At 65.4% G+C, this 22,468-nt stretch overlaps 1 protein-coding gene across 28 annotated transcripts in view; it reads left to right on the forward strand.

The window, feature by feature from the left end:
• The window catches only part of PCBP3 (poly(rC) binding protein 3), a 199,706-nt gene that overhangs the window by 173,987 nt on the left and 3,251 nt on the right, over nucleotides 1-22,468 (forward strand). For 7 of the 28 annotated variants that reach the window (XM_084992339.1, XM_021071086.2, XM_021071088.2 and 4 more), the window contains 10 exons: nucleotides 1,622-1,776; nucleotides 3,482-3,505; nucleotides 4,171-4,203; nucleotides 4,458-4,574; nucleotides 5,241-5,372; nucleotides 6,001-6,129; nucleotides 9,281-9,424; nucleotides 12,001-12,042; nucleotides 20,312-20,390; nucleotides 20,875-20,934. In XM_084992339.1, coding sequence (XP_084848465.1) covers nucleotides 1,622-1,776; nucleotides 3,482-3,505; nucleotides 4,171-4,203; nucleotides 4,458-4,574; nucleotides 5,241-5,372; nucleotides 6,001-6,129; nucleotides 9,281-9,424; nucleotides 12,001-12,042; nucleotides 20,312-20,390; nucleotides 20,875-20,934 — 915 coding nt within the window. Of the gene's footprint in view, nucleotides 1-1,621; nucleotides 1,777-3,481; nucleotides 3,506-4,170; nucleotides 4,204-4,457; nucleotides 4,575-5,240; nucleotides 5,373-6,000; nucleotides 6,664-6,761; nucleotides 7,295-9,280; nucleotides 9,425-12,000; nucleotides 12,043-20,311; nucleotides 20,391-20,874; nucleotides 20,935-22,468 lie in introns of those variants that run through there. The other 21 variants (XM_084992349.1, XM_084992348.1, XM_084992351.1 and 18 more) reach the window with 10 other exon arrangements.

The raw sequence follows: 22,468 nt of genomic DNA on the forward strand, positions 1-22,468 counted from the left end.
GCGCTGGCACCTCGGCCTGGCCTGGCCTGGCCTGGCGGCGTCCGCGTGGAAGGAGCTGGGTCTCTTCGGCACCACTCCAGCTGGTCTTTGACCTCGACTCTCCTCTCCTTTCTGGGTCTTTCTCACAACCACCCCTGCCAACTGCACCGTCCAGCGGAGCCCTGCGGAGACAGAACGTCTGTTCTGCTCTGCAGACGCGGACTCGGCACGTCAGACGTGAGGTTTCTGCCGCCCATGTGACAGCCAGGCCGTACGGACAGCGGCAGTGTGCGAGGATGCTTTTCTTAAACTCTCCCTTACCTTCGTGGGCCGGGCGCCAGGGCTTCTGTGCCTGCAGGACGTGGGCGTCCTGGGTCACCGGGGGTGGGAGGGACTGTGTGGAGAGACCCACGGAGCCACCCTGGCCCCCGCTCACTCGGGGATCCCAAGGCCTTGTCCTCCATCGCCCCAGCAGCCCTGCCCACCCCTCGGGTGGCCCCCTGGGCAGGTGTGGGCGACTCCTCCTGGGCCCAGCCCCGGGCCAGTCATCAGGACTCGTCCCCCAGCCAGGCCTCCCCTGCTGTCTGTCCACCAAACGGCCCTTTGCTTGGCCACAGCCCTCCCTCTGTGGCTCTGCACCCCCCTGCCCCCCAGCCAGGCTGGTGGCTCACAGACGGGCACCCCCAGAAAGGCCACAGCACCCCTCCCCCTTCTGACCCATTACCCGCAGTGAAGCGTCTCCTCTGCCCCCAGCAGAGGCTGGCACGTGGGGACAGGGCCCATCTCTCTGACCACACGGCCCTTAGCAGGGGCCAGCACAGGGCCCGTCTCCCCGTCTGTTCTGAGACTGGAAGCATGGTAGCCTGTCCCTTGAACGTGCACCCCATGCAGGCCTTGGGGGGGCGGGGATCCTCTGAGCTCTGACCTCCGCACAGTCAGGCCAAGTCACCAGTGTGGCACCACGCTGTCTCCTTGCCCCCCCTCTGGTTGCCATTCCTCACCTGCAGGTCTTGACACAGAGCCTGGGAGGGCTCAGCACTGAGAGTCTGCAGAAATTATCCAGTAAGTTAGAAAAGTGTTTTCTTCCAAAAACTTACAGAGGGAGACACGCAGCTGTTTGACCGCTGACTTAGAGACCGAATCCACTTGTGAAATGAGGGCTCCCTGGGCGTCTTGGCTCCAGTCTCCAATTCCCCGGCTTTTTAAGTGTGAAGGGGAGGCTTCTGGCACCGATGCGGTGGGAAAGGGGCAGAGCCTCGGTGACAGCAGAGCAGACATATGGCACACAGGTGTCCCCAAGGCTCACCCCTTCCCCTCCAGCTGCTGAGAGAGCTGGTCCCACTTGCCTCGTCCCAGAGGTGAAGCTGAGTCAGGAGGCTTAATGACCCGCCCGGGGCCACACGAGTCAGCAGTGGGGCCAGCTTGCTCCCTGGTGGGCTTTCCCTGAGGCCCATCCCCCACTGCTGGGACCCCAGGCCCCTGCAGGTGCCACCACCGCAATCCTGGCCACCGCTGATGGGGTGCCCGGGAAGCTTTGTTCCCCATGCCCTGCCCCCACCAGCTGTGATGCTGGGGTCAGCGGCTCACCTGCCAGGCTGGGGTCGTGCCGCCCAGACAGCTGACATGCACCCGCCCTTTCCAGGCGACACCATCTGGGCCCCGTCTGTCCTTCCTCACGGCACCTTCAGCACGTTGAGCCACCAGCCCCAACTGCATTTCGGAAGGAAGATGGAGTCCAAGGTCTCAGAAGGTGGCCTGAACGTGACGCTGACCATCCGCCTGCTGATGCACGGAAAGGTAGGCGGGAGGGCTCGGCCCCGGGTCTCTGCTGCCGGTGCGGCTTTTCAAAGCGCTAAGCCGCCCAGGACCCCCACACTGCGTCTCCCCCGGAACGTTCCGCTAGTGTGTGTTTTCTACACGCGAGGGCGTCCTCCTCGAGGACACGGCCCGCCGTCAGGTCAGGCCACCAGGCCGCGGCCCCACTGGCGCACGGCCACCCCGGGCTCCTGCAGAGGGCGTTCCCCGGGCCCCCTTTGCCTCCTGCTCTTGAGAGTCTCCAGCCAGTTCTTTTGCAGAAAGAATGTCCTCCCTTTGCCTTTTGCCGACACATCCTCACGATTGGCAGGGGTGTCCCAAAGCTCTCCCATCAGGTGGCCCAGGGTTCAGAGGGTCACCTGCCGGCTGTCTCCCAGTCACGGGCCATCATGGCCACAGGCACGTCAACATCCCGCGTGTCACCCTCGCAGTCATTCGTGGCTTCCGGGCGCAGGGTTGCTCTTTTGCTCACGTTGCCCCCATGCTGTCCCCCATGCTGTCCCCATGCTGTCGTCATTTATCTTGATGCTCGTATCAGCCCTGGCGTGGCCGTGGGCGCCTCCTGTTGCTGGGACCTGCCATTCTGGCAGCCCTTCCTCTCTGGCACGGAACACCGCCTGCTGCTCGCCCTTTTACTCGCGTGCTGGTCCTGGAATCAGCCGCTTCTCCAGAGAACCTGACTCTCCTGAGAGGAGGACGGCGATGGGGTTAGAAGCCCAGATGTGGGTGCGCGGGGTGCCGCGGATCTCAGGCAGAGGCGGGAGTGCGTGTTTATGTGTGCACGCACACACGCATGTAGAATCACACACGCACGTTTGCACAGTATTTATTTCCACGTTTACCCCTGAGTTCACACCCCAGGGCTAGTGCTCAGCGTGGGGCTCGCCCGGCTCCCCTGTCCGGGCTGTGTCTGCATCGTGAGAAAACTAGCGCCTGAGGCGCTGCGCTCCCCAGAGTTCCAGGAGCTGGCGCTCATGCCTAGAGACCCCCGGCCGTGATGGAGGCCCGGTGACTGGCCTTTGCCACTCCCAGTGGCGGGGGGGCGTAGGTCGAGGTTGCTGGAAGCTGGGTGTGTACCGAGAAGGGCAGTCTGAGGTGGGTTCCCCGGCCTCCTCCTCCAGCAGCAGCCTCCGCAGCAAGCACCAAACCCTGCCCGCACCCTGCCGCCCTGCTGCCCGCCTCCCCATGGCCTCGCAGGACTGCGCCTGCCCCAGGGACAGGACGGTGCCGGGCACTTGCTGTGAAAGGGGCCGCGATCTCGTCTGGGAAAGCTGTCCCCTGCCGCAGGAAGCGCGGGGCTGTCCCGGGCAGGGGGTGTCTGAGCCAGCCCAGGCTCTGGGCCCGGGAAGCGCGGCGGCCTGGTCAGGGGTGTCTTTGAACGTCCTGCCTTTTTAAAAAGCCCGGTAGCAACAGTGACGCCACATTTTCTTACCTCCCGGCCACCCTGGGGGAGATTTTCATCGATTTCTTGCCGGGTTCCTTGAGGCCTCAGATGCGCAGGTGATTCCGTTGGCACATTTTTCTGGAAAGCAGCTGGCCACGCTGCTTCTGTCTGTCTGTCCGGCAGGGCCGCCTGCCCGCTCGCCCCTGACCGTCCGGCATCCCGTCTTCATTCACGCCTCGGAAGGCGGACGGCCGGGGGGTCTGTCACGGGGGGTCGTGACACTGTCCTTCTCTCTTCCTGCAGGAAGTCGGGAGCATCATCGGGAAGGTGAGTTCGGAGCCAGCCCTGCCCCGGGGGTCTGCGTGGGGACGGGGAGGCGGCTGTGTGGCCGGTCCTTCCTGCGGGTCTGAGAGCTGGACGAGAGCCTCCCCTGCGCTCTTCAGAGCGCGTGGGCCCTTCTCGCGGAGACCTTGCGTGGGGCGGGTGTGCACTGGCGGGGGGCCTGTGCGTGGAGAGAACAGGGCCAGCCCTCGCGTCCTCTGCTGCTTGGTGACAACCCTGCTTCCCTGGTCCCACGTGGTCCCTGAACCGTGAGGGCGCCCCCCCCACCCCGAGCTCGGCTCCAGGCTCTTTCTCATGTGTGCCTGGAGGGGCCCCTCGAGCAGTTGCCACCCATGGGCCAGGTCCCCACTGCCCGTGGCGAGGATGGGGGATGGGGGCAGGTCCTCCTGCAGGGAGGGTGGGGGCTGGGAGCAGGCCTGTCCCATCCCGTGGAGCAGGTGCTCAGGCCAAGCGTGGCGCTGCGTCAGGTCCCTGGAGCCAGGCCCGCCCAGCATTCATTCAGCCCGTGCCCTGGGCGAAGCTGTGGGCTTCTTCGCCAGGTTGCGGGGTGGGCTGGGGACTCATGCGTGTCAGGCACGGAGCCCCACCCTGGGAGGGATGGGGTGGGAGCCCGAGTGACCCCCCCACCCTTGTCTGAACCTTTGTTCCAGAAAGGAGAGACCGTGAAGAAGATGCGTGAGGAGGTGAGCGGGGCCGAGACGCGTCCTGGTCCTGGGCGGCGGGAGGGTGGAGGCCGGGGCCCTTTAGCAGCGCTGCACGCGGCCCCGCGCGGCCTGGACCAACTCGGAGCCCCGACGTGCACACGCGGTTCAGGGGCCCCTCGCGGGCAGGCAAGAATGAGGTCCCCAGCCGCCAGCGCGTGGTATCCGGGGTGGTCGGTAGGCCCCCCCCGCCGCCCCAGTGTACGCATTTCTGGGGTCTGCTCACCCCCCTCCAGAGCGGGGCAAGGATCAACATCTCGGAAGGCAACTGCCCAGAAAGAATCGTGACCATCACGGGCCCGACGGATGCCATCTTCAAGGCTTTTGCCATGATTGCCTACAAGTTTGAGGAGGTAGGGGCACCCGGGGACCCCTGCCCCTGACAAGGGGTCGCCCCGCTGGGCAAGAGTGCCTCTCAGCACCCCCCCCCCGCCCCCGCTGCCTCTGCCTCCCCGGGGGCGGGTCCTCTGAGGGTCCTGGCCTCAGCCTGTGCCCAGGGTGGGCGGGGAAAGGGAGACCAGACCCGGGAACCCCCCGACCAGCCCGTGGAATCTACGTGCGTCCGTGCATCTGTGCACTTCCGTCGGTGAGATGCTTTTAAAGTTTCACGTGTTTCTGGTCTTTGTGAGATCGCTGAAAGTTATTTGCAGACGCATTTGGTGTCTGGACACAGAGGGTGATCACGCTGGGGGTGACTGTCGGATGTGTCCTCGGCCAAGGCCCTCTCTGCCCGCCAGGCCTCAAGGGCAGAGGTCAGACCCTGAGTCCGGGCACCCCGGGCGGCTACACGCCTGTGGGTCCCCTGGTGTTCTCCAGCCACCCTCTCCTGGCCCCCAAGCCTGGCCTGGCCGTGAAGCCTGTGACATCCCGGCCACCACGTCCCTCCTCCGCGCACCCTCGCGCCCCCCCCCCCGACAGTGGGCCTGACGGGGCAGAGCCTCGCCGCCTGGGGTCACGGGCTGTGTGCGCACGGGCCACGCGTCTGCTCGCGCAGGACACGCGTGCCTCTCCCTCCCCAGGACATCATTAACTCCATGAGCAACAGTCCGGCCACCAGCAAGCCCCCAGTGACGCTGAGGTTGGTGGTCCCCGCCAGCCAGTGCGGGTCCCTGATTGGCAAAGGCGGCTCCAAGATCAAGGAGATCAGGGAGGTAACGAGCCCTCCCTGCCGGGCACGGGGCGCCGGGCGGGTCGGGAGCCCCCCGGGCAGAGCCTCGCTGTCACCACAGCCCCGGGGGCTCGGAGCACATGGGGGCAGCAGAGCAGAGTGGTCGCGGGAACCCTGGGTAGGCAGTGGGCAGAGATGCCCGGGCACCACGAGGGATGCAGCCGCAGCTCCAGGGCAGGGCTCTGCTGCAGGGAGGGGCTGGGGGGATGCTGAGCCCTGCCCGCTGGGTGGAGTGTGCCCGCCGGGCGGACTCTCCGTGGAGCCGGGGCCCTGCCCCGCCTGGAAGGGCAGCCACCCAGGCTCGGTTCCTGCCGGGAAAGGAGGCCCTGCGACTAGGCTCCGTCTTTCCCTGTGGCCTAAAGCTGCACAGAGACAGACTCTCACGCACTCGAACACCCTCTGCCCTCAGCAGAGGCCCCGCCGCGGTTCATACGCCTCCACCTGGCGGCGCTCATCCTGCGCCGGGTCTGCGCTGGCAGCGGGGGTGCCGGGGTGCCCTGTGGGCGTGGAGCGGGTGATGCGGGGGTGACGTCAGGGTAGATTTCCCTCAAGAGAGTCCAGGAAGCACTGCTCCCTCCAGCTGTGCCCCTTTTGACGTCCAGTTTCTCCAGTCCACAGGTGCCCAGGTCCAGGTGGCCGGGGACATGCTGCCCAACTCCACGGAGCGGGCGGTGACCATCTCAGGGACCCCCGATGCCATCATCCAGTGCGTCAAGCAGATCTGTGTGGTCATGCTGGAGGTACAGTCCGTCAACGCGTCCCGTCCCGGCTCCTCGCCAACCCGCCTCGCCCCGCGCCAGCTGCAGCCTCTTAACGTTGGAGGCAGCAAAGGTTTTGATGCCTCGGAGGCCCTGAGGATTCACGTGGGCAGGGTCACGTGGGGACCAGGCCTCGGGGATGCTTGCCAGGTCCAAGGTGACCTGAGCGAGAGCTGTGCTGGGTGGTGGGTGCTGGGGCGGGGGGCAGCTGTGGGCTTTTGCCACCTCAGTTAAGCTCTTGTCTTCACTGGGATCTGGGGAGAAAAGAGAAAATTGGGGCGGGGGGCTGACCCCCCCCATTTCTGGAATTGGATGAAGAGCTGTTCGTCTCTGTAGGCTGAGGGCCCTTCAGCAAAGGGCTGGGCCTTAAAAATGCTGCACGTGTGCACTGGAGACAAGTGTGCTCTGGAGACAGGTGTGCACTGGAGACAGGTGTGAGCTGGAGACAAGTGTGCACTGGCGATAGGTGTGCAATGGAAGAAGCATGCACTGAAGACAGGTGTGCGCTGGAGATAGGTATGCGCTGGAGACAGGTGTGCACTGGAGACAGGTGTGCAATGGAAGAAGTATGCACTGAAGACAGGTTTGCACTGGAGACAGGTGTAATGAGACAGGTGTGCACTGGAGATAGGTATGCGCTGGAGACAGGTGTGCACTGGAGACAGGTGTGCAATGGAAGAAGTATGCACTGAAGACAGGTTTGCACTGGAGACAGGTGTAACGAGACAGGTGTGCACTACAGACAGGTGTAACTGGAGACAGGTGTGCACTGGAGCAAGTGTGCGCTGGAGACAGGTGTGTGATGGAAGAAGTATGCCCTGAAGACAGATGTGCACTGGAGACAGGTGTGCCCTGCAGACAGGTGTGCCCCGCAGACAGGTGTAACTGGGGACGCAGATGGAGTGGGGAGGCCCACACTGTGGACAGCACCCTGCTGCCCCCATCAGTGCTGCCGTCGCAGAGGTACAGTGAGCGGGACTCAGGGAAGCACACACACGTGCCTGAACTGTGGCCACGGAAAGGAGCAAACCAAGGAGACGCAGAGGAGACAGAGCGGAGCAGGAAAGAGCCTCTCTTGAAATTTTCGATGGAAAACAAATTCAAAATACAAATTCCAACCAGTACCCAAGCTGCAGCAAGGTTAACCTAAGCGATTAGGAGTTGCTCTTCTTTTTTAAACTAAAATGAAGTCACTGTGCCTCAAAAAAGGTTCCAGCAGCTGTGCTGGTGGCCCGGCCACGTGGCCCCCCGAGGGAGGGTCTGCTCGAGGTGACGGCGTCGCCCACAGGAGTCAGCGGGGGCAGCTGGGGGGCCGTCCTCTTCTCTGCCTGACTTGGTGTTAAAGCCCCGTGCCCAGCTCTTTAGGAAAACTGGTACCTTTTTTTCCCTGACGCGCCGTGTTGTGAAGTCAGAAGTTTCTCACACCCTGGTCATGGCGACCGCTGTGTCCTCTCCAGCGCCGGCCCTGGGACCTTGAGGGGCCACGTGGGCAGGTGGCAAGCAGGCCCAGCTCCCCTCGTCTGCAGGTGCACCTCGGGGCGGGGGGACACGAGCAGCTCCCGGGGGGCCCCTTCCTAGACCCCACCAAGGTCAGGACCAGGCACTCCGCATGGCATTGCCTGGGCCCCATGGGCTGTGGGTGCCGGTCGCCCAGGGCCACCATGGGAGCTGCTGGGTCTCCTCTCGGAGGCCCCTGACATGAGACGGTGAATGTTGGCACACACGTGGCAGATGTGACGGTGGCCGGGGGTGGGCATGCGGCCTCCTATCATCGGGGTCACGAAGTTCCCAGGGTTGGGGCGCAGCTGCTGGCAGAGGGGGAAGCGTCGTGGCTCCGGGCAGCCGTGGTCCAATTTGAGATGAAGGTGACTGGAGCCCCGGCTCGGGCTTTGGGGGGGGCCTCACCCTGGACATTGCCCCGAGGGAGGGGTGCCGAGCATGCGGGAGAGCACGGCTGTCAGGCCGAGGCTCTGGGGTGGGGCTCTGCTCAGAAGCCCCCTCTCCCCGAGGCCAGTGGGGACGGGACCTGGGAATCACACCAACTGGCCAGAGGCCCAGGGATGGCGGGCGCTGCCGTCAGCGGGGTCAGAGGGCGCCAGGGAGCAGGGGTAACGGGCTGGGACCGAGGAGTTCGCAGCCCACCCCCAGGGATGGGGGCCAGGGGGGCAGCAGCTGGGCTGAGTCCTCTGCTCACAGTGGAAACAGTCACCCAGTCACCCAGCATGGCCGCACCCCCACGTTGGGCCCTGAGTCTCCCCTGAGACCAGAGAACCCGCGGCAGAGGCCTTTGCTCATAACCACGGACATGCCAATGGAGGAGCCCAGAGTCACCCCACACACTGCTCAGCTAGAGGTCACGCTGCGTGTTCAAGGTCACTCAGCCCTGACGAGGTCGCAGGGTGTGGCCCGAGCTGCGGAGTCGGCGCTGCGGATTGTCTGGCTGACCCCATGTTCCACGTGTCGGGGGCACTCTGAGGCCCCACCCAGCTGGCCTGGGCACAGGCTGGGCCGGGGTGGGCAGTGGCCTCGGGAGTCCCCAGCAGGGACAGGCTGCCTGGTCCCGTGCTCTGCCTCTGACTCAGGACGCCCCTCCCTGCTCCCCCCGGACCCTGCACCCAGGGAAGCTGGTCACCCTTGGCAAGGGGCGGGGAGGGCCTGACTGCCTCTGCCAGGGCCAGGGCGACTGTCAGGCCCGGCAGGCCTCCGGCACCCGGGAATGTCCCCGTCCCACGAGAAGGGCCCTGTGCTTCCGGCCACAGAGGCAGCAAGGGAAATTGCAGCAAGTCGCCTCGCAGCCGTGGGGCGTTTCACTTGGGCCCTGAGCTTGTTCCAATGACGGCTCTTCTCCAGGCGGGACGTCGGCCGTTTCTCGCTCTCCTGCCATGACGCGGGCGGGCCCCGGGCTCTTCCCGGGACTGGAGGAGGAAGGCCGCTCCCCTCGCGGCTCCCGGCTCGCTGGGCCGGGGCTGGGGCCGTCCTCCGCCCCTCCTGCCGGGCCGGCCGGCGTGTGTGCGGGGGAGCTGGGGGCCGGGCCGGGCGGGGCGTGTGGGGCGGGCTCGGCAGGAGGCCCCCCGACGGCCAGGTGGCGAGGCTGCTCTAACGCTCTCTCTCCCTCTCCTGTCCCTTTTCCTAGTCCCCACCGAAAGGTGCCACCATTCCCTACCGCCCAAAGCCCGCCTCCACCCCTGTCATTTTTGCAGGTGGTCAGGTAAGAGCCGACCCGCTCGCGGCCTCCACTGCCAACCTCAGCCTTTTACTGCAGCCCCCGCCGCTGCCCGTTAGTGCATCAGGTTTTCTCCCTTCTCACGTGCACGTCGCCCGCCCCGCGCGCCCGACGCAGAGCTCTCCCGGCCGCTGCCAGGCCTGGGGCGGTGTCCGGAGAAAGGCCCGAGCCCAGGTCCCGTGTGCAGCGTCTTCCCGCTGCCCCGGCCCCGGAGGCCCCGGCCCGGCTCCCGCAGGCTCAGCCGGGGCAGCACCACCCGAGCCTGGCTCCGAGGTGCTTTGAGGAAGCTCAGCGAGAGCCGGGACGTGGCGATTCGTGGGCAAGGCAGCCGGGACTGAGGGACGAGAGGACGGGAGGAGGCCCAGGCAGGGACCCGGGTACAGGAGGAACCCCCCCACCCCCGGCCCTGGCCCTTGCCAGCCGAGGGCCCAGCAGGCCGGGGACACCCGCTTCACACACCCACGGTTCTGGCTGGAGCCGCTGACCCTTCTTCCCACCAGGAAGGACCTGGAAAAGCCCGCGGTCACGGAGATTCTGCCTAAGGGCAGTGGTTGGTGTAGTGGGGCCTGGGGGGGGGGGGGGGGCAGAGGGCGGGACCCACGTCAGGGTCCCCGCAGCCGCAGAGGGTGGACTTTGACAAGGCCAGGCGGCTGGTGCCGGGAGGAGCTCTGCGTCCAGGCGGCGCCGTGTGTCTTGTTCACGGGAGAGTCAAGACGGAGACGTCCTGGGGGCCCAGCTCAGGGCAGGTGGCCGCAAAGGACAAGAGGCAAAGGCAGACTTTGCCCATGGTTTTCTCTGCTCCGGAGAAGAGCCTCGTCCCATCCCCAGTCGAGCCCGTGCACAGCGAGGGTAGGCTCCACGCTTCCACTCCCGCAGGGGCTGCGGCCATTCAGGGGGGCCGATGTCCACGGTCCAGCCCCGGGGACCTCGTGTGGCCCCCACATGGCCGCCCTGGTCCAGAAGTCCTTTTCCTCCCCAAATCTGTGCTTAGCTAGCCGGTCAGTTACCTGCGCGGCCTTGGCCCTCCTGGGCCAACCAGCCCGTGATGATTCCATGTGGCAAAGCACCGGCTTGGAGCAGAAGGGTGGCGCCGACCCAAGTCGGAGCTGGGCAGCACCCCGGGCTGAGCCCAGTGCCCGCCGCAGTGCAGGGCCGTCCGCCCACCTCTCCACCAGGCACCTTTCTGTCTGAGCTGCGCAAGATGTCGGCGCCTTGACCCGGCACCTGTGCCCTGTGGGGGAGTGGGGTCACAGGACAGTCACCAGGCACCTCAGGCCGCCTGGCAGAGGAGACTCCGTGGGGGCCCCTCCCGGCCTGTGCAGGACACAGGACACAGCTGGACCTCAGAGCCTCTGGCCCTGGCCCAGCCCCATGAAGGCGGTCCCCCGGCCCAGCAGCGTCCCCACTGCAGAGGGCAGTCCCGCTGTCCACGCAGGTTCGGGACACAAAGATTCCGTGTGGACAGAACGTCTTTGCTGTCGCCATCCTAAGATGGTGGCGCCCACGCACCTCAGCCAGGACCAGAAACCGTGACACCCACGCGCGCAAAAGGGCGTCAGGAACGGGGAGCTCCAGGCCAAAGAAGGGCCCTGTCAGGGTGGGGGCGGGCCGGCGGCACTGTCCCGGGTCTGTTTCACTTGGGACGTGTTGGAGCAGTGCCTGGTGGCATCTGCAGGACACCTGGGAACTCGTCTCTCCGTTCCCGTGGCCCATGCACACCCCGGCGTCAGGCTCCTCTCCCTTGGGGGGTGTGCCCGGGACCCCACCCAGACAGGGTGCCCCTGCCCGGCCCACCTGCTGGCCCGGAGCGCGGCTGGCCTGGGCTGGGGTGGAGCGGCCACGTCCCCGAGGCGTGACAGCACGTCTCCGTCTTCACTCTCCCTTGACTCCGTGTGGTTGGTTTGGTTTTTGGCCATGAGTTTCTGGAAGCATCTTTGGTGACCGACTGTTGAGGCAGGAGGGGTGGGTGGTGGGAGGCTCTGGGCTCCAAGTCACTGTCTTGAAGGCCAGTGACATGAAGAAACCAAAACAGGGCCTCAGGGACCCCCCTCCCGGGAGCTGCACCACCAGGAGCACGCTGCCCCCCGTCAGGACGGCCACCCATCCTCTGAGGCTGGAAATCAGTCCGTGGCTGATTTGGGGGCATTTCTTACTTAATTGGTGTTTGCAAAATTGGTTTTGAGTCGCCCTTTAAGGCTCTGTTTTGTTGTTTGGTTTTTTGGGGGTAGAGAATCCCCGAAAGTGTTTACTCTGATGGCTGATTAAATTCTCACAAAGTCAATACCTAGCCTACGGCGGGGGTCAAGCCGCTCGTTCTTGGCTCTTTCCTTTTGGGAAACCAGGGAGCGGGGTCAGAGGCCTTGCAGCCTGGTCCTGCCCCTCCCTCGGCCACCCGGCCAGGTGCAGCTCCCTGTAGCTCCCGGGGGTGGGGGGAGGGCAGCTCCCGTGCGCATGTCTTGTGGCTCGGCCACCAAGGGCCACAGGAGGCTCGAGGCCAGGCCCCCAGGCCCTGCCCCTCGGGGCCCCGGGCGGGCTCACCCCTCCTGAGGCGGAGCCGGGGCTGTGTGTGGGCCCCGTGGCTGGAAAGCCCTCGTCCTGCAGGAGGCTGACACGTCTCTCTGTCTCTCCAGGCCTACACGATCCAGGGACAGTACGCCATCCCCCACCCAGATGTGAGTTTTCACTCTGTCCCCTCACCTCCTCTTCTTGTCACCCCCCACCTGCATGCTGCTGTCAATTGCTACTAATATTAATATTATACAATAATATTAATACTGTTCTCAGCACGCCTACCTCTGTCGTCTCCGTGTGGCCCCGGATAACCTTTAACCTCGGCACTAATTCCTCGTGCGGAGGACTTGGCCTGATGGCAAATTGTTTTGATTGTGGCTGCAGTCTGGGCTTTTCCTCTGTACATGGGACCTCAGGCGGTGGCCGCCGGCCAGCCCTGTCCTGGGTGCCCGCCCCGGGTTGGGGGGGGGGACTGCACGGGGCCTGTGCCACCAGCAGGTCTGCCAGGGGCCTCAGAAAGGGCATTCGAGCGTCTGGAGAAGCTTCGCCGTCCCACTCAGGCCCCAGTTTAAGCCGGGTCCACATGCACGATGTCCAGGCTGTCAGAGGCCCGCGGGCAGACGAGGTGCCCGTCCAGCCGTAGGACGTGCCCGCGGGGGGCCGCTCCCCGCCTGCTCTCCAGTCTGAGTGTAATGGGCCCAGTGGATGGGGACACCCACGGGCACTGCCGGGAGGGCAGGGGCCGAGGCCGAAACCTGGGGCCAAAGGGCGTTTCTCCGCAGGCTTTCTCTCTGCTGGGTACCGAGGTCTGCGCGGCTGGTCGGGGCAGTGGAGCGGGGAGGGAAAAGCAGGCGGAAGCCCGCCGCGGGGCAGGCCTGCCGCTGCTGCCGCAGGAGGCGCCGGGTGCCGGCCAGGCCTCCGCAGAGCCTCCCCTTTGAATCGGCAGATGCAGAGCCGGTGGTGTCCTCGTGGGAGCCCTCAGGGAAGGGTGGGTTTTCAAAAGCAACCGCTACCGAGTGGGTGTCTGTGTTACAAATAGGGACTCGGCTCACTGTCGTTGCCGCAGTTTCTGTGGGAAAGAAAAGTAATCCTGCTGGCGTCTCCTTTTTAAAACAAATCCTCATTGAGCGAAACACACGAGTCCAATGACAGAGCTGACAGAGACAGGGCTCTGGTCCCGTGGGGACGTGCCTGTCCCCATGGTCCTGGCGCGCCGTCAGCTGTGACCCGGGGAAGGCGGGTGCCGGAGCCCGGGGACAGGGCGCCTCAAGCCCCAGGCTGAGCGAGTGCCAGCGCGGGTGGGGTCTGGACGGGCGCCGTGGCTTCTGGGCTCTGTGCACCCCAGTAGGGCGCCCGCACGGGGTGACAGCCGTCAGAGGAAGCCGGTTCCTGCCACGCGGCGGGGGTCTGGAGCCTTTGAAAGTGCGTCTGGGTGAGAGCAGCGTCTGAGCCACCGTCACAGTCTGGCCTGCGAGCAGCTTTTCCCAGAGCCCTGCTGAGGTCGGGGCTCAGACCCACCAGTGTGGCCTCCGGCAACAAAGCGCTCCTGTTGGACCTGGTCTGAATTCCCGCCGCTGGGGCACCTGCTTGGTTTTTACGTAGTTGGTTTTTGCTCTTTCTGTGTGATTTTCTCAGTTCCCGGGTTTTTTTCGGATTTTAAACGAAGGTCATAGCCGTTCTAATTGCATCACTGCATCTGTAGAGATTTGAAGCACTTGCTTCTTTGCTGTGAAAGGGCTTCTGTGCAGGCCCGTGTCCTCTGGACCAGCACACGGGGCCGTGAGCAGCGGTCGGGCAGGACAGCCCGGCTTTGACAAGTGCTGCTCTTGCAGAAGCGGAAAGACGCGACCGTCACTAAAACAAAAGGTTCAAAACAACAAAGTGACAGGTGACCATAGCCGAGGAGGAAGTGTTTTTTGTTTGGTTGGTTTTGTTTTGTTTTTGGTTTTTGCTTTTTAGGGCCGCACCCGCTGCATGCGGAAGCTCCCAGGCTAGGGGTCCTGTTGGAGCTGTAGCAGCCGGCCTACGCCACAGCCACAGCCACGCAGGATCCGAGCCACGCCTGCGACCTCCATCGCAGCTCGCAGCAACCCTGGGTCGCCAACCCTCAGAGCGAGGCCAGGCCTCTGGCCCACATCCTCATGGATACTAGTCAGCTTCCTTTCCGCTGAGCCGCGACAGGAATTTTTAGCTGCGCTTCATCTTCCGTAGGAGTTTTTAGAACCTCCTTTCTTAGAATGCAAATGTAATGATTACAGGGAGTGCTGATTCGTTTTACCAGATAACTGAATACCCAGGTTCAGTATTTCAGCCGTGGTGGCCGACACGCACCCCACAGTCATCTTTTAGCCGCCACGCCAACCTGGCCAGAAAAATACATCTCTGAGAACCGAGCGTTTCTTTGTCTAGAATTAAAATGTGCACATTCTTCCTGCGTTCTGGTTGCCCTTACTGAAGAACCGGGGCCCACCTCACCAGGCCTCAGCTCCTGGGCACGAGGAGCGGCCGGGGACTGCTGGCTGGCCGGCTGCCCACTGCCCCGCGTGTCCTGCACGAGGAAGGGCGTGTCGGCCGCCACTTGGCCGTGAGAGCCTGGACCGAGGCGCGCTGACCGCGTTCTTCCTCCTCCACTCTCTGTGCCCCTCCAGTCGCGGCACCGTGACTGCGCTGGCGGGAATCGCTTTCTCCCGGGAGAGGGGAGGCAGCCTCACGTGGGGATCTTCATTTCCAGTCTTGGGAGTTTCCACGTCCCTCCCTCAACACCCCCTCGTTGAAGGCAGTGCTGACACCACGACGGGGCCTGGAGCCTGCGCTGCTGAGGCGAGGCCCCCCAGGGTCCACGGGGAGGAGGGGGGAGCCTCGCGGGGGCCCTTGCCAGAGCTGAAGGGCCAGGAGCCCACGGTCCCCTCGGCTCTGGATGTCGGCCGAGGGCAAGGAGCACCTGGGGTGAGGTGGGCACCTTGTTGGCAGGAAGCCTGCTCCTTAGAGAGTCAGCAGTGGGGGAGCTGGACCTGTGTGTGTCACAACAGAGCGGAGAAGCCAGCAGGAGCGCACAGGCAGATCCCGGGTGGACAGTGGCCCCTGGGGCTCTGCTCACCGTGGGCACAGCTATCGTGCCCCCTGCCCCCATGGCAGCCTGGACAGAGCATGTCCCTGCCCACCGCAGCGTCTCCCTCCCGGACCCCTGACGGGTGGCGTTGAGGCCGTGCTGAGGGGTGCTGACGCTTCTCCCAAGATCCTGCAGCTCAGAGCTGGGGGCGTGGGGCACCCCAGGCCCCTCCCGGAGAGCAGGTTCCCTCCGGCCGCAGCTCAGGAACCGGGAGGGTTCGCCACCCCCCCGGGCTGTGCTGGGGCAGGGCTCCCAGCCTTTGTTGTCACAAGGCCTGGGTGACTTGTTTGCACAGAACCTCCGCGGGTCGCCTGTAAGAGGACTGAGAAGGGAGAACACAGACCAGGGGAGCCCAGGAAGAACTGGTGGGGGGCGGGGGTCTGAGAGAGTGGCTCAGAGAGCTTCCAGAGCCCACACAGGTCCTCGCCTTCGGGAGTCCCTACGAACCCCAAGCAAGGGCCACCCAAACCATCCCAGACCGCAAGGAAGCCCGCGATGCCAAGCCCAAAAATAAACCTTCAAATAGAGAGCTTCCCACGGAGCAGCACTGAGGTAACAGCCCCCTTCTCAGCAAGAGCCGAGCCAGGAGGCAGGAGACATGAAGAAAACAAGAGGCGACCGACCACGCGAGGCTCCTGCAAAACACAGACAGCCAGACAGACAGCCATGAGCAGCAGCCGCCCCACGGATGCCCCCGCGGAAGGCACGTGACCCCGAGACCAGAGACGCAGACGGAGCGTGAAGAGTGCCGTCACCGGGTCTCATTCGCGTCAGCCCAAATCACAGGGAAACACGGATGTTTTGACTTCAGTAAAATGCAAGCATGTTGGCACGTGACAGCCAACTGTAAAGGGACAGTCGGTGCTGCCCGACGTCTGAGAGCAGCAGAGCGGGGCTGGACGGACCCAGTGGCGCGGGGTCGGGATGCCGCCGGGCGGGCACAGCGTGCGGCCCTCGCGTCGCCAGAGGAGCGGCTGCCCAGCCAGGACGTCGCCTGTCTTCACTCTCACGTGTCGCCACGACCTCAAACGAAACCCCTGCTGCGTTCAAAGTCATGATGAGCAGACCGTTGCTTCTGAACTTCCAGGAAGGCGCAGGGGGAGGGTGGGTGAAGGGAGAACTGCCCTCGCGGTGGAAGAGGGACTGAAACGAGGGAGACACCCTGGCCCATCAGGCCAGTTGGGATGAGACCCCCGACTCGGTCTCCATCCACGGTCGCTGAGCGCAGAGGAGGGGCCTCCAGCTGAAACAAGGGCTGTCGGACCTTAACTACAGCGACACAGCCGACCAGGCGAGCCAACCAACACCAAAAGCTCGTTTTTAAAGGAAAATGCTGACCCAAAGAAGCAATGTACGATATTACTGTCGGGGGAACCAGACCAGAGGCGAAGCCCCTGCTGAGAGGGGCCGAGTTCCCTAGACAGCAAAGCAGCTGCACCAGGAAGAGGACCTGCCAGACGTCGCGGTGCGGCCTTAACCTGCCTCGTTCGGTCCGGGCCAAGCCGGCCAAGCGAGGCCGACCGTCGGCAGAGCCTGGCCACGCGCTGGACCCCGGGGCAGGCTCGCCCTCCCTCTAAATTGGACGCATCAGACGACTCTCCCACCACAAAGCAGCTCAGGTGAAATGAGTCATTAAAAGGTGAATTTTTAAGAACACTTGTCTTTGTCGGAAGGGAGACCGAAGGAATACGATGAACGGAGACGCGAGATCTTCATGGCGGAGACACCACGGGTCTCCCCCAGTCGCGGCTCAGACGCCGTACGTCGGCAGTCGGAAGCCGGCAGGCCGTCCTTCGTGTCCCCCGAAGAGCAAAGGCAGGGTCCTTGAGGCAGCCGCGCAGCGGACGCCCGGCGGGAGCAGACGGGGCCCGTAACGGGCCGGCCGGGCAGGGAGCCGCGGCAGCCTGCTGGGTCGGACGCCAGGAGGCGCCCGTTCCGGGCCGCGCAGCCTCTGCAGGTCCAGGGAGCAGGTGGACGGCCAGGCGTGAAGCCGGGAGGGGGGCATGCACGCGGGCCGGGCGGATCTTCCCACGCAGACAGAAACCCCGCGCCCAGAGCCTCCGCACGAGAGACAGGACGCAGAGCAGCTCTCGGTTCACGGGCCGAGGGAGGGCGTCTCCGAGCAGAGGTGGAACCCACAGGCCCCTGATGAATTTGATACGTTACAGCGGCTAAATTCCACTTCTCTGGAGGCTCCGTGGCAGAGGAGGGGAGAGATCGGTTCAGCACCTGTGGTCGAAACGGGCTTCGTGTCTGAAACACGGGAGTCCGCGTGGACCAGCGAAAAGCAGGCCAATGGAGAAACGGGCCGAGCCCCTAGCAAGCTTTCCACAGGGGACGAAGCGAAGCCCAGCTGAGCCCTCCTGGCCGTCCGTCCCCTGCTGTGGGGCCGGCCACACGGGCGCCTGGTGGGGACCCGTGGCGCTGTGTGCTTCGGAGCTCCTGCAGTTCGGGTGTTTGTCTTATGTTTTTGTCCTCAGCGGTGACGTGGAAAAGACCAGTTCCAGAGAAATGTCTGTGATTTGACCCTCCCACGCGCCCTCCCCGGGACCTGAAGGCACTGATCAGATCAGAAAGTCTGGTTTTCTGGGGTTTTGTGGCAGAAATATCTCAAAAAGGAGGAGGCCCCTGAGCACCTAGTGCAGCTCCCTCCTTTCCAACGTGCAGAGGTCAAGTCCCAGAGAGGCCACACCTTCAGGCCACGATGGAAAGGGCCTGCTAACGTCCCTCTGCCCCCACCAGCGGGACGGGGCTTATCCAGGCCCCACTGTCCCTGCCTGTCCCTCCCAGGAGGTCACTTTGCACTCGTGGGTGCCCGAGGGGTTATTTGCTGTGTGACCAGTTTCATAAAAAGCAGCAAACACGCTGCAGGAGGACAGGCCCGGGTCGGAATTGCTGAATTCTGGGTGCGAGGGGAGACACCTCGGGCGTTATTTGCTGTGCCCGTGACACACGTGGCCAGCGGGCTCATCCGTTTCCCTGTGGGCAGGTGATGGAGACGGCAGGGAGGCGGTGGGTGGCGGCAGGGACGCCCCCCTGGCTCCCATGTTCACTGACGCCTGCAAACGTGGGCAGCACCTCACAGCCTGCCAGCTGCTCACACGGAGCCCCGCCTGCAGGTAAGGGCGTGGAGGCCCGTGGAGCTCAGACGGGGCCCGACTCCCCAAAGCGTGTCCGTGCTGGAGCCACCCGGGGCCAGTTCTCCTGCCCCAGAGCCCCACTCACCCCTGCCATCCTGGCCAGCGCACAGCCATGCCCTTTGGGGACCCAGGAACCGATCAGAGAGGGCCCTGCTCCCATGGGGACCCTGCTAGCCTGGCCGTCGGACACAAACACATGCCGGGGGTCAAACAGCCGACCAGGAGCAGAGAGCAGCCAGGCCGAGGCTCCTTAGGCGCTTCAGGTGCAGGCAGACCTCAGGCTCCTGCTGGGGAAGGGCTGGGGCCCCCGGGACGCCGGTCATGCCCCAGGCCGCAGTCCCAGCCCCGGCGCAGTGTCCACTGTGCGGCCCGCACAGCGCCGGGCCGCGCGCTTCACCTGGACGTTTGTCGTCTCCAGAGGTGGGTCTTCCTCCTCACCCCAGGAGCTCGTGTCCCCTCGCGGTGACCTTAGACCTGTGCAGCGCTCCCGTGTCCAGGGGCTCAGGGCGTGGCCCCCAGGCGTCCCCGTGACTCGGGCACCGGCTGTGCTTCCGGGAGAACCCTCAGCCCCGTGCCCCAACCGGACGCCCTGGGTCCTCACCACATTGCTACGTCCTCAAAAGAGGAGCCTTGGCCAGGGTGCTCGAGCTGTGCGGGGGTCCCTCCCCTGCGGGTCACCCGCCCGAGGCACAGCAGGTACAGGTCACTTGTCACCTCTTGTGCCCTGACGGTGCTTCCTGGGTATGCTCGTCGGACCCCTTTCCCAGGGGCTGTCCCTGCCTCTCTGCTCAGGTCACACTGAGCCCAGTGGTGCCAGGTCCACAGGGCAGATGGGCCGGGCAGTGGGTGTGCGTCAGCCCCCTGGCCGCTGCTGGGCCTGAACCAGGGACTCTGAGAACTGAATCTGACCCCAGGTCGCCTAACTGCCCTCGGGACCCCGAGTGCTGGGCGTGGCGGGTGCACCACTTGCAGGGAGGGAGGGGACAGACAGCTCCGCAGTGGCAGATGAAGGTCGCTTGGCTCCCGGCCACATGCTGCACCTGCAGGGCCCGTGGACAGGCAGCGGGCTCTGGGGAAGGGCCTCAGGGCCACTGTGATCCCGGGGGCTGGGGGCGGGGTGGTGGGCGTTTGTGGCGACAGGGACCCCCGCCCCCAGGGGCCTGCAGCAGACCCACTGTCCCAAGGGTTCAGCGTGAAAGCAGGACGGAGGAGATCCCGGGGCGCCAGTCTCCCCAGCAGATTCTGCAGCACAGGGCCAGTGTGGTGCCTGGTCGGACCTTTGTCTCATCTGGGGACACCCACAGTGCTCCCTGGGTGCCCCGCCTGCCGGCCGTGGGGCTCCATGGAGGCCCCGTCCTCGCCTCCGGACCAGAGTCAGGCCAGCTCCGGAAGCCTGTGCCCGCGCTTTCGGGCTGCCCTGTCCGGGGCTGGCTGGGAGCTGAGTGGCTGTCTTGGAATGTCCTTCCCGCTCCCCTGGGCTGGAGGCGCGGGCCCTGTGGCCGAGCCAGGCCTGAGGCCTAAGGCCGTGCCTGTCTCCAGGGTGGGAGGGTTCCCCGTCCACACAGCCCCACACGGCCAAGCGTCACCACGTTTACCTTCAGCTTTTGCTACCAGATGAGGCTCAGATAAAGTAACTAAAGCGACTGCACGTCATCCCCCCTCAAGGTCTGGGGGCTGGAGGACAGACAGGGCCCAGGCGCACGGAGGACCCCAATGAGCCCCACGCCCCCCTGGGGGTCTCGCGCACCCCTGGGCGGAGCCTTCGAGCCGCCTCCTGCCGAGGTGGAAGCTGCGGGAGGCCCCTGAGCCGCCCCTGTGCTGTGTGGCGAGGGCTGCAGGGAGGGGAGCGTGTGTGAGTGCCGGCGCGACACAGAGGCGCGCAGGGGCCCGGCGGGTCCTGCTCTGTCTCTGGACCCTCCCCGCGGAGCCCGGGGCCATGGCCTCCGCCCAGCCCGGCTGGGCCAGCCCGGAGCTGCGGGAGCCGACGGGGGAAGGACTCGGGTGCCTGCCGACCGCGGCCCATTGGCGATCCCAGGCCAAGTCCTTGCGTGCTGCTGCGTCTGCCTTGTGTCGCACGGCCCCTTCTCTCTATCTGTGCAGAGTGTTCCGCGGTTTTAATTTGGTGTGACTTGTACTCGATGACGATAACCTTCTTAGCTCTCGTGTCCCTCCTACCCCCAGCAGTTGACCAAGCTCCACCAGCTGGCCATGCAGCAAACCCCCTTTCCTCCCCTCGGACAGACCAACCCCGCTTTCCCCGGTACGTACCCAGCCGCCCCGCCTGACCTCTCTTCTCACCCGGGACTCTTTCCGAGCGCTCTGTGTTCAGGGCAGTGAGCAGAACAGGTACGGTTCTGTGGCCAGTGCCGGCTGTGCGGTGAGCACGCCGCCGAGGGCGGGCCGGGAGGTCGGTCTGTGTCTGCGTGGCGGGCGAGTCACCCCACAGCTGGCCTTCCTGTGAAGAGGGGGACCCCGGACGGGTCCCTGCTCTCGGCTGCCCGCGGGCCGTCGGGGAGGCCCTCCTGCGGGAGGCCGGTGCGCCCCGCAGCGTGGACCCCCGGAACGGCGCCCGGGGCGCGGGCCCCCCTGCCGGGTCCGCCAGCGGTTCCCCGAGAGCGGCCGAGCGGCCGGGCCTGGGCAGGCCCGCAGGCGCAGCAGTCAGACTTTGAGCTTCCCTAGTTGAAGAGACCGTGCTTATCTCCTTGAGGGCAAAACCTTACATCTGTTTCTTCTTTGCTCTCCAGGAGACAAGCTGCCTTTACACTCCTCCGAAGAAGCTCCAAATCTGATGGGCCAGCCGGCAGGTAACAGACGCGCCCTGCCGGCCAGGGACCCGGCGGGAGGAGGGGACCCGCGCCGGGCCAGGGGCGGCCGGTGGGTCACGGGCTCTGACTGTGCTCGGAGCACGGCTGCCCCGTCATCCAGAGGCCCCCACACATGCCAGGGCCACCGTGGGTGTTGTCACTTACTCTCCCCGAGGCACGGCCTGCGGGCCTCGGGAGAGTCCGCCGTGGGGCGCGCTCGTGGGGTGCTTCCTGGGAGATGGGGACACACCCTCCGGGCTGCGTTTGACTGCGGCCTTCCCGGCCGCGGCAGCGCCAGGGCTCCGGTCCCCGGGCTGGGCAGTGGGCGCTGCTCACCGATGGGCATTTGGGAGCAAAGCCATGGAGGCAGGTGGCCTGGACTTGGCGGGCGCCCTGTGAGGGAGGCGCCCCCGCCCCACCCACGTGGCCTGGATCAGAGCAGGAGAGGAGTCCAGCCCGGGGGGCGGCTGCGGCTTGAGGAAGTCCCGAGACTTCCCCGAGGCCGTCTGCCCCTCCCGCGTGCCTCAGGCCCAGGGACCCCGGGGGTCAGGAGGCGCCTCTCCAAGCTCAGAGCCCGGCTCTGACGCTCCGCACACGCGCTGTGGTCCATGGCGGCGCAGCCTTTAGTTAAGTGAACGCCGAGTTTGAAGAATGGCAGTTGGAGAGAAAGACGGGTCGGTGGTTTGATTCCACAAACGGACACCAGCCTGCACACCGCCGCGTCCGTAACGTGGGGCCAGATGGGTGCCCACCCACGGTCCCCTGGAGAGCACCTGGGGACCCCGAGGGCCTGGCTTGCCCCGGACGCACAGCCCCCACCCACCCCCACCACGGCCCTCCCGGAACGGCCTGGGGACAAGGGACTCTGTTAACACGTCCCGTGCAACTCCCTTTCCAAGACCCCAGGGACCTGCAGTGCTTGTGTGCACACGCACACCACACGTGTATGGGCACACACGCACACACGTGCACACACCACGCACACATGCGCCTACACACGTGCCCCCCGGGGTGTCAGGGAGGGTGGGCCGTGGCCAGAGGCCTGCGCTGGTTGCCTCCCGGACAGGCTGGTGACCCCGCAAGAGGGACACTCGGCAGGGGGCCTGATTTCAGCACCTGTGAGAAGTGCCCTCCGTCAAGGGCTCGGGGATCAGGTGTGGCCCCGGCTCTGTGTCCGCAGAAACCAGGAGCCAGCGCAGACTCAGGCCCACGGAGCTCTTCCAGGTGGCGTCTCAAACGTCCCTGTTGAGTGACCGTGGGGAGGGGGTCGGACCCCGGGTGACGGCAGGGAAACCCCTTTGTTGAAGCACCACAAGGAGTGGACGCTGCAGGTTGGGCCGCGTGCGAGGGTAGCTAGTTGGGGACGAGTTAGTGCCCTGAGCACGTGGCACCTGGGCCCCAGCACTGCCCCTGCCTCCCCCGCCGGGACACCGATGGACACAGGGCGTCAGGTTTCAGGGACACAGGTGCCGCAGAGGAGGACACCTGGCAAGGGGCAGGCTCGGCAGGAGCACGGGGCTGTGAGCAGGGTCGG

Source organism: Sus scrofa, chromosome 13 (genome assembly GCF_054392235.1).
Source record: "Sus scrofa isolate SSC_HxYL_T2T_F1_AM1 chromosome 13, Sscrofa_HxYL_maternal_Yorkshire_Landrace_v2.0, whole genome shotgun sequence".
NCBI lineage: Eukaryota > Metazoa > Chordata > Mammalia > Artiodactyla > Suidae > Sus > Sus scrofa.